Below are 10707 nucleotides of genomic sequence, written 5' to 3'. Positions count from 1 at the left end.
CATGTAAAGCGCCATGGAATAAATGGCGCTATAACAATAAATAATAATAATAATAATAATACCTGTTGTCATATACTATACATTACATATGACAATAACATATATTAATAATGACAATACACACATAAACAATCCACGTTTAAGTGCATTAGTAATGACTATATAAGACACAAACGGCTGGTTAGTCCCCACAGCAATAACAAGAGTGCAGCGGCGTACCGCACATGCGCAATTCCCCCGGAAGCTGCACACACAGGACACTATAGTCGGGGAATGATTTCAGCACGGACCGCAGTTAAGAACTCACCGGAAGTGTTCTGGTGACGTCCTACGCAAAGATGGCCGCGCTGACAGGTGAGAGGGTCACCCAAAACAATCGGTCTCTCGGACTTCAAGGGTATTCCCGTGGGCTGTAGTCTTGCAGAGAGCGTAGAACGCAGCGCTTACACACTGAGCAGGGATCTACACACTGACCTGCATATACATGACGTGCGCGGCATTCTGGGTAATCACACTGCTTTTCTCTAGTTCCCAGGCTGTCTCTGCTCTGGCTGCAGGCTTCACGGTGAGTTATACGGCCATGGGCGTCCATTCCCTCCTACTAATGTAATGTATCCTGCAGACAGTCCGGCCCTAATGTTCTCACTCTTCCTGCAGGCCTGTGTCTACTGCAGCCCTCCATACTCGTGTTTGGCAGGCCTCCTCAGACAGTGGCAATGGCATCAGGTAATGTACATGTAGCAGCAAGACCTCCAGTGTAATAGGATATCTTCTTCCTAGTGGGATGCATGGTGGAATGCTTTGTGGCAGGGTGCAGTGGTGGGGTGCATGGTGGAATGCTTTGTGGCAGGGTGCAGTGGTGGGGTGCATGGTGGAGCGCTTCCTGGCTGAGTGCAGTGGTGGGGTGCATGGTGGAGCGCTTCCTGGCAGAGTGCAGTGGTGGGGTGCATGGTGGAGCGCTTCCTGGCAGAGTGCAGTGGTGGGGTGCATGGTGGAGCGCTTCCTGGCTGAGTGCAGTGGTGGGGTGCATGGTGGAGCGCTTCCTGGCTGAGTGCAGTGGTGGGGTGCATGGTGGAGCGCTTCCTGGCAGAGTGCAGTGGTGGGGTGCATGGTGGAGCGCTTTCTGGCAGAGTGCAGTGGTGGGGTCCATGGTGGAGCGCTTCCCGGCAGGGTGCAGTGGTGGGGTGCATGGTGGAGCGCTTCCCGGCTGAGTGCAGTGGTGGGGTGCATGGTGGAGCGCTTCCTGGCTGAGTGCAGTGGTGGGGTGCATGGTGGAGCGCTTTCTGGCAGAGTGCAGTGGTGGGGTGCATGGTGGAGCGCTTTCTGGCAGAGTGCAGTGGTGGGGTGCATGGTGGAGCGCTTTCTGGCAGAGTGCAGTGGTGGGGTGCATGGTGGAGCGCTTTCTGGCAGAGTGCAGTGGTGGGGTGCATGGTGGAGCGCTTTCTGGCAGAGTGCAGTGGTGGGGTGCATGGTGGAGCGCTTTCTGGCAGAGTGCAGTGGTGGGGTGCATGGTGGAGCGCTTTCTGGCAGAGTGCAGTGGTGGGGTGCATGGTGGAGCGCTTTCTGGCAGAGTGCAGTGGTGGGGTGCATGGTGGAGCGCTTTCTGGCAGAGTGCAGTGGTGGGGTGCATGGTGGAGCGCTTTCTGGCAGAGTGCAGTGGTGGGGTGCATGGTGGAGCGCTTTCTGGCAGAGTGCAGTGGTGGGGTGCATGGTGGAGCGCTTTCTGGCAGAGTGCAGTGGTGGGGTGCATGGTGGAGCGCTTTCTGGCAGAGTGCAGTGGTGGGGTGCATGGTGGAGCGCTTTCTGGCAGAGTGCAGTGGTGGGGTGCATGGTGGAGCGCTTTCTGGCAGAGTGCAGTGGTGGGGTGCATGGTGGAGCGCTTTCTGGCAGAGTGCAGTGGTGGGGTGCATGGTGGAGCGCTTTCTGGCAGAGTGCAGTGGTGGGGTGCATGGTGGAGCGCTTTCTGGCAGAGTGCAGTGGTGGGGTGCATGGTGGAGCGCTTTCTGGCAGAGTGCAGTGGTGGGGTGCATGGTGGAGCGCTTTCTGGCAGAGTGCAGTGGTGGGGTGCATGGTGGAGCGCTTTCTGGCAGAGTGCACTGGTGGGGTTCATGGTGGAACGCTTCCCGGCAGAGTGCACTGGTGGGGTTAATGGTGGAACGCTTCCCGGCAGGGTGCAGTGGTGGGATCCATGGTGGAGCTCTTTCTGGCAGAGTGCAGTGGTGGGGTGCATGGTGGAGCGCTTCCTGGCAGAGTGCAGTGGTGGGGTTCATGGTGGAACGCTTCCCGGCAGAGTGCACTGGTGGGGTTCATGGTGGAACGCTTCCCGGCAGAGTGCACTGGTGGGGTTCATGGTGGAACGCTTCCCGGCAGGGTGCAGTGGTGGGCTGCATGGTGGAGCGCTTCCCTGCAGGGTGCACTGGTGGGCTGCATGGTGGAGCGCTTCCCTGCAGGGTGCAGTGGTGGGCTGCATGGTGGAGCGCTTCCCTGCAGGGTGCAGTGGTGGGCTGCGTGGTGGAGCGCTTCCCTGCAGGGTGCAGTGGTGGGCTGCGTGGTGGAGCGCTTCCCTGCAGGGTGCAGTGGTGGGCTGCGTGGTGGAGCGCTTCCCTGCAGGGTGCAGTGGTGGGCTGCGTGGTGGAGCGCTTCCCTGCAGGGTGCAGTGGTGGGCTGCGTGGTGGAACGCTTTCCGGCAGGGTGCAGTGGTGGGCTGCGTGGTGGGACGCTTTCCGGCAGGGTGCAGTGGTGGGCTGCGTGGTGGAACGCTTTCCGGCAGGGTGCAGTGGTGGGCTGCGTGGTGGAACGCTTCCCGACAGGGTGCAGTGGTGGGCTGCGTGGTGGAACGCTTCCCGACAGGGTGCAGTGGTGGGCTGCGTGGTGGAACGCTTCCCGGCAGGGTGCAGTGGTGGGCTGCGTGGTGGAACGCTTCCCGGCAGGGTGCAGTGGTGGGCTGCGTGGTGGAACGCTTTCCGGCAGGGTGCAGTGGTGGGCTGCGTGGTGGAACGCTTTCCGGCAGGGTGCAGTGGTGGGCTGCGTGGTGGAACGCTTTCCGGCAGGGTGCAGTGGTGGGCTGCGTGGTGGAACGCTTTCCGGCAGGGTGCAGTGGTGGGCTGCGTGGTGGAACGCTTCCCGGGAGGGTGCAGTGGTGGGCTGTGTGGTGGAACGCTTCCCGGGAGGGTGCAGTGGTGGGCTAAAAAAAGGATTTAGTTCAGCTCACCCCTCATTGATGCTGCAGCAAGGTCTGAGCAAGGACACGTCTCCACTTGGACGTCTTGGAATACTTCATAGAAAAAGGAAAGTCCAGCTCAAGGAGTAAAATCCAGAATTTTCTTTATTTATTTCATTAAAATACAGCATGGCTGCTATAGTCATCATTGCGGTTTTTATCCTGACACGGGATAGCCGCACAGAAAGTGCCCAGGAGGTTCTGTGCGCGTTTCGAGCGGTATACACTCTTAGACCCCCAAGAAGGGGTTGTGGTGTGGGGTGCACGGTGGAGCGCTTCCCAAGAAGGGGTTGTGGTGTGGGGTGCATGGTGGAGCTCTTTCCAAGAAGCTGTAGTGGTGTGAGGTGCACGGAGCGCTTCCCAAGAAGGGGTTGTGGTGTGGGGTGCACGGTGGAGCGCTTCCCAAGAAGGGGTTGTGGTGTGGGGTGCACGGTGGAGCGCTTCCCAAGAAGGGGTTGTGGTGTGGGGTGCATGGTGGAGCTCTTTCCAAGAAGCTGTAGTGGTGTGAGGTGCACGGAGCGCTTCCCAAGAAGGGGTTGTGGTGTGGGGTGCACGGTGGAGCGCTTCCCAAGAAGGGGTAGTGCCCCTGCCCCATTGAATTATTTTTTTACAGACCGCACCCTGTCTGAGAATACGGTCATTGGAATGAGCCCTTATATCGAGTATCCTGATAGTTGTCTTCTCTTTCAGTGCCTTACCTGTCAGACAGAAGAGTGGCGCTGTCAGTGCAGCGAAACCATCAGCAGTAAGTGGTAAAGGAGAGTTTATAGTCACAAAGCTTGATGACCTGGTGAATTGGGCAAGACGGGTAAGGTTTACTGATGCAACTTGGCATAATTTATTTTGAGTAATTTGTTGCATACAGTGCTCAGTATAAATGAGAAAAATTAAGATTTTAATCCATATCTCAGTGACCACAAGAACAATTTCTAAAGTTTTGACAAGACTGAGTTGTATAAAACATTTTTTTCACCCCTAACATGAAAGTAACTTTATGATAAAGTATGATCTTCAATTTTACATTAGCTGAAGCAAAAATGAGTACATAAGTACACCCCACATCAAAACTACTACATCTAGTATTTTATGATTTCCATAATTTTCAAGGGCAGCTGTAAGTCTTCTAGGCATGGAATTAACAAGTTGGCAACATATTGTAACATCTGTCTTTTTCCATTCTTCAAAAACGACCACTTTTACCAGCCTGGATGCAGGATGGAGAGTGATTTCTCTTTAGAATTCCCCATAGGTGTTTGATTGGATCTGGAACTTATTTTTATTACAAGATCGGTTGATTAAAATGTGGTTTATTCATGTGAACCCTTTAAATCTCTGAAGAGGGGTTGTATTGAAGGGTAATGTAATTTTTCTATATTCTACCTACAGAGCTCCCTGTGGCCTATGACCTTTGGATTGGCATGTTGTGCAGTGGAGATGATGCACATGGCTGCCCCACGTTATGACATGGACAGGTTTGGGGTGGTTTTTCGTGCTAGCCCTAGGCAGGCAGATGTCATGATTGTAGCCGGGACTCTCACCAATAAGATGGCTCCTGCCCTGAGAAAGGCATGATTTTTTTTGTTTTAATTTTACCACATGTTAAAAAATTTTGGCTATGTGTCAGTCTGTACTATATTTTGCTGTATCCAAAGTAACACGAAAGGAAGGCTTACCGCATCTATAGTCCTATAGTGAGGACTGGTGTGGCAGAAATGGGTGCCAATGCACTAGCAGACTGTTGACTTCACAATGAATATGAAAGCAAGACCGGCACATCCATAAAACCACAAACTATTAGACTATGATTAAAGGCGCTTTTTGTGCCAGAAATGTCAGTCAGTCATGGCTATCATGTGAATTGCATCCAACGTTGTGGTTGTTACGGATTTTGAAATTCAGTAATGAAGATCATGTGATTTTTATTGTTGTGCTGTTCTTCCTTTTATGTTCTTTATAGACCTATACTTACCTATAATAAGAATGCTGTCATGCCCTCTTAGTTATATATTACTTATTTCCCTTGGCACTGAATATGTTACTCGGTATTATCCGAGCAGACGGGCCATTCCTGATCTTAGCATGTTTATTCTTCCATTCACAGGTCTATGATCAGATGCCAGAACCACGTTATGTAGTTTCCATGGGCAGGTATGTATTATTTGTTTATAGGGGCGCCAAACTTGTGGCTTGTGACTGTGATGCAGCAGCTGCAGAGTCATATTGCCCCATGAGGTTACTGGCTGCAGAATAATCCCAGCGCATTGAGAGATGCCAACAGTAGCAATATAATCCTCTACCCATAGGGATCATGAACTAAAAGCTTTTCTTCTACCGTGGTCCTCATATGTGTAGCTGTAATGTGAATTTGTATTGCATGATGCTGCAAATTTCTGGGCCCATAATATTGTATTTAACAGGGCTGTGGAGTCGGTAAGCCAAACCTCCAACTCCTCAATTTCCATGACACCGACTACAACTCCGACGCCACAAAAATAGACTCCGACCCCACAGCCCTGGTATTTAAAACCATTTTAGCTTTGCCCGCAACATAAGGAAAAAACATAAAGACATTAACCGCGTATTTGAATTGCCGTGACAAATGTTATTTTCTCAGAATGGCAGTGTCAGCTGATTTACCTGTTGTCCTTTACATTTCTCACACCTGATATACTGTGCCCTACAGTTGTGCCAATGGAGGTGGCTACTACCACTACTCATACTCTGTTGTCAGAGGCTGTGACCGAATTGTTCCCGTTGATATCTATGTTCCAGGTAGCTAATCATTTTCACAATTTTTCTGTATTGTATTGTTTTTTGCTTAGCTGCAGTGTGTGCTTTACATGGACATACTGCTGTGTTCAGTGTTAATCAGGGTTTAAATGAATGCTGTGCTATGTCTCTTAGGTACATACTTGTCCTGATACAGTGCAGTATATACAGTACATGTATACACACAGCCCGTGTATGCAGCTGATCCATATGCTATGTTGTGCGGATGTGTTTGTGAAATTAAATGCAGCTTGAAGCTGGCATTTAGTGCAAAAACAAATAACTTTATTTCACTTTAATTATGAATAATTTCATCTGCCATAATTACATTGACTAGTTGAAATACATGGTGCCATGATTCCATCCAGACTGCCTTCTCCCAACCGTAAAACATGGCGGAGGTTCTGTGATGATCTGGGGTGCTATTTCATGGAGATCTGAAGGGCCAATGATATCCCTTCATGGAAGAAATAACAGCCGAGATTATTTGGGCATTTTGGGCGACCAAGTGCATCCTATGGTTCAAGCACTGTTCCCGGAGGGGAACGCCATCTTTCAGGATGATAATGCACCAATTCATACAGCTAGAATCGTTAAAGCATGGCACGAGGAGCAAATGAAGTTGAGCATCTCATCTGGCCCCCACAATCCCCAGACCTCAACATTATTGAGCATTTATGGTCGATTTTAGAGATTCAAGTTAGACGTCGATTTCCACCGCCATTGTCGCTCAAAGAACTGGAGGGTGTTTTAACTGAAGAATGGGCTACAATTCCTTTGGAAACAATTCACACCTTGTATGAATCCATACCTCGGAGAATTGAGGCTGTAATCGCCGCAAAAGGTGGACCTACACCATATTAAACTAACTTTTGTAGATGTTTCCAGGTATTTCCATTATTTTGTCCAACCCCTGTATATAATACAATCTTTTTCCACGCGGTTTGTTAAAAGTAGAGAGAACTCCACCTATAAACTGATTTGAGTGTGTGTGATATATATCCACATTAGAGAGTATTATATATTTTGGTCTTGAGATCTTCGCCAAGTAGCACTTCAGTAACCAGTGTCTGTCCTACCAGAACCGAATCCTGGATCCTGTTCTGGTTCGTGGCCCAGCCTGATATCATCATTGTTGTAGGCACAAGCGTATGATGTTACACGAGGCTGACAAATCAGAAAGGGATTTGTTTTTGTAGGGCTATGAACTGGCAGCTGTATGCAAATCCTCTTAGATCTTCTCTAAAATATGTAAAATAAAAGATTATTTAATATCAGAAAAATGACAATTACATAGCAGTAGGTAGTACACTTTAGGTATGATGTAATGTATATAGAGGTAATGTGGGGGACATGTAACAGCGTTATTAGAATTATGGACAGTGGAATGCATCATGGGTTTGGTTGGAAAAAAAGCACAGGAACTGCCTTACCAAGGGCGTAAACAAAATGCATGCAGGTAAAAAAGTGAACAACCAGAGAAACGAAAGGTAGAAACAAAGCACTAATTTTATAGGGGTGTTTTTCTTTGCAATACAGCAAAGATTGGCTTAAAAAATGTTGATTTTGTGGTCGGACAACCTCTTTAATCTTGGGTATTAATATAGCTCCATGCTCTGTTGCCTGCTTGATTTTTTTTTTTTTTTTTTTTCCACCATGACTGGAAGCATTATATATTTGACATCTACTTGGTGTATTTCTAGGCTGCCCTCCTACTGCCGAAGCTCTTCTATATGGTATTCTGCAGCTACAAAAGAAGATCAAAAGAGAGAAGCGGATCCGTATCTGGTATCGGAAATGAGCGTGTTTTTTTTTTTTTGTTATTTATATGTAGAAATGCTTGGAATAGCCTCTTTGTGAAGGTGCAAACACAGTTCTACTGCTGACACTATCTCATCTTACTGATTTATGCCAAGATTTTTGCCTCTGTATGAATGATTGGTTTGTCTTGAAAACTGTACTTCATAGAACATTAAAGAGGACTATAACCTTAAGACTGTGGTGTTATTTCACTCCTGGGACACACTTTCTAGATTACACCTGGCCAACTCCCATGCCCTAGGGTGATAAGATAGGACACTCGCAAGAGCGAGGGGAATACAACAGCTGGCCATTAGTGTACATAGTGCATATTTGCATGTACTCATTTCCCCATACCTACCGTAACCTTTCTACTTGTACTCCAGAAATAAAGCAAGACTTTGACGTAACACAAAATTCTGCCAATATGCCACTTACATCTTCAGTATTTGCAGTGCATTTTGACCTTGTTTTTAAGGGACTAAAATATATGAACATTTTTCACAGGACATGTGTGATCTAGGATGTTTTGGAGTACTCTGCATGTCGTTTTTTTTTATTTTTTTTTTATAGTGTTTTGTAATACTCTATTCAGTTGCTGCACCTTTACACTGGGATACTACTTTTCCTAGAACCTTGTGTCTCATATCTCTCAGTTCCTGGCAAGTTGATTGGTTAGGATATTTTTCTTTAGTAAGAATATTCTCATAGGTATGTAAAGACTGGCAGAGCAGAGAGGCTTGTACTCCATGACTAGGACAAAAGGCTGAAAGGAGGGAACTGTTGAAGAGCTTTTTATGTGTGGCAGGGAGCATATCACTTCCAGCAATTGCCAGGTGAGCTCTAATCCGGAGCTGAGGCGCTCATACGGAGGGTAGGATATTGTATTTCTCACAATAATGTCCTGCATTAAGCAGCACTGACATTGCAGGATTGCATTACTACACACTTGGGGATACACTAAAGCCCATGGCAAAGTTGAGCCTTTGCTACATCAAAAGTCCTGCACACTTCAGATCTGCCTCCAACTCAAGCTTAGAAACCCCCTCCCCCCTCTCTTCTTTCCCTGTGGTTTCACAAAGGATATTTTTCTTATCCATGTTGGATTCTGCAAATGCCTCTTTAAAATGTAAGTCTTAAATTATGTAAATTTACATCATGGTGATCATTCAGGCATAGGAGCTTGGCATAAGTTATAGCTGAGCTCTGAGTGTCACTGCCAGGAGTGGTGCTGGCACCGCCCTGGGTAATTTAACCCCCTAAATGCTGCGATGGATAGCAATCACTGCATTAGGGAGAGGTTTCCCTATCCCCTTCAAATTGATGCCCCCCCCACGCGACTTCATTGTACAGGTCTAATTGTTGTCATGGCAACCTGAGGTCATCATGATAACCTACGGGTCTTACAGCTACCTCAAGCCTGTTACACCATGCTAGGAGCATGCAATGTATTATACCAGCAATCAGGCTGAATCTTATCCCTTTCCTGACATTTGCAGTACATGTATGGTCGTGATCGGGAAGGACTTCCTGGCCGATGCATTGCATATACGTCATGGCTATCGTCCGTGCACAGAGGGCTTTGCGCGGCAATCTCCAACCGGCGCCAGCTGTTACTGACAGCTGACCCCTGGTTCTCAGAACAAGGAGCAGGTTGCCAGTCCCTCACCGCTCCTGGCATTTTAACACCCTAAATGCTGCGATAGGTGATATCGCAGCTTTTAGCCAGCAGGCAGAGGGAAGAAATCCCCTCTACCCTTGGATCGGAGACCCCTTGATGTCCATTGTGGGGTCCTGATCGTTGTCATGGGTCACCAGGCACTAAGAAGTTGGTTAGATCATGTGCAGTGCATGATCTAACTAACTTGTCCCTGCAGCACTGACAGTTTATAAGGTACAGCAATGCTCCTGCACTGCTATACCTTATAATTCTGATCAGACTGTAGAAAGTGAAAGTCCCATATTGGGAGTAAGTAAAAAATAAAAAGTGAAAGAAAGTTGTGATTTTTTTTATTTAACCCCTTCACTACCAAGGGTGGTTTGCACGTTAACTACCGGGCCAATTTTTACAATTCTGACCACTGTACCTTTATGAGGTCATAACTCTGGAACGCTTTCATGGATCCCGGTGATTCTGACATTGTTTTCTCGTGACATATTGTACTTCATGTTAGTGGTAAAATTGCATTCAAATAACTTGCGTTTATTTGTGAAAAAAACGGAAATTTGGCGAAAATTTTGAAAATTTCGCAATTTTCCAACTTTGAATTTTTATGCCCTTAAATCACAGCGATACGGCACACAAAAAACTTAATACATAACATTTCCCACATGTTTACTTTACATCAGCACAATTTTGGAACCAAAATTTTTTTTTGTTAGGAAGTTATAAGGGTTAAAAATTGACCAGCGATTTCTCATTTTTGCAACACCATTTTATTTTTAGGGACCACTTCACATTTGAAGCCACTTTGAGGGGTCTATATGATAGAAAATACCCAAAAGTGACACCATTCTAAAAACTGCACCTCTTAAGGTGCTTAAAACCACATTCAAGAAGTTTATTAACCCTTTAGGTGCGTCACAGGAATTTTTTGAATAATAAAAAAAAAATGAACATTTAACTTTTTTTCACAAAAAAAATACTTCAGGTTCAATTTTCTTTATTTTACCAAGGGTAACAGGAGAAATTGGACTGCAAAAGTTGTGCAATTTGTCCTGAGTACGCTGATACCTGATATGTGGGGGGGAACCACTGTTTCGGCGCATGGCAGAGCTCAGAATGGAAGGAGCGCCTTTTGACTTTTTCAATGCAAAATTGGCTGGAATTCAGATCGGACGCCATGTCACGTTTGGCGAGCCCCTGATGTACCTAAACAGTGGAAACCCCCCCCCAAGTGACCCCATTTTGGAAACTA

The 10707-nt window shown here is 47.3% G+C and overlaps 1 protein-coding gene across 1 annotated transcript; it reads left to right on the top strand.

The window, feature by feature from the left end:
* Positions 1–216: 216 nt before the first annotated feature.
* On the top strand, positions 217–7983 carry NDUFS7 (NADH:ubiquinone oxidoreductase core subunit S7). Its single transcript, XM_073547208.1, has 8 exons — positions 217–354; positions 529–565; positions 658–726; positions 3911–4028; positions 4607–4786; positions 5322–5368; positions 5904–5992; positions 7693–7983. Exons 1-8 carry the CDS (start codon positions 339–341, stop codon positions 7788–7790), a joined length of 654 nt encoding a protein of 217 aa, XP_073403309.1. The 5' UTR covers positions 217–338; the 3' UTR covers positions 7791–7983.
* The last annotated feature ends 2724 nt before the right edge of the window (positions 7984–10707 follow it).

The sequence above is a fragment of the Dendrobates tinctorius genome, unplaced genomic scaffold (genome assembly GCF_039654945.1).
Source record: "Dendrobates tinctorius isolate UK_male_01 unplaced genomic scaffold, ASM3965494v1 ptg000011l, whole genome shotgun sequence".
NCBI lineage: Eukaryota > Metazoa > Chordata > Amphibia > Anura > Dendrobatidae > Dendrobates > Dendrobates tinctorius.
This window is presented reverse-complemented; position numbering and strand designations above follow the sequence as displayed.

Bases quoted from the DNA above. Each gene is read 5' to 3' on its own strand.
- NDUFS7 (XM_073547208.1), top strand. The intron at 566-657 runs GTGAGTTATACG...CTCTTCCTGCAG, and splicing joins CTCTGGCTGCAGGCTTCACG to GCCTGTGTCTACTGCAGCCC. The intron at 5,369-5,903 runs GTATGTATTATT...TGTGCCCTACAG, and splicing joins TATGTAGTTTCCATGGGCAG to TTGTGCCAATGGAGGTGGCT.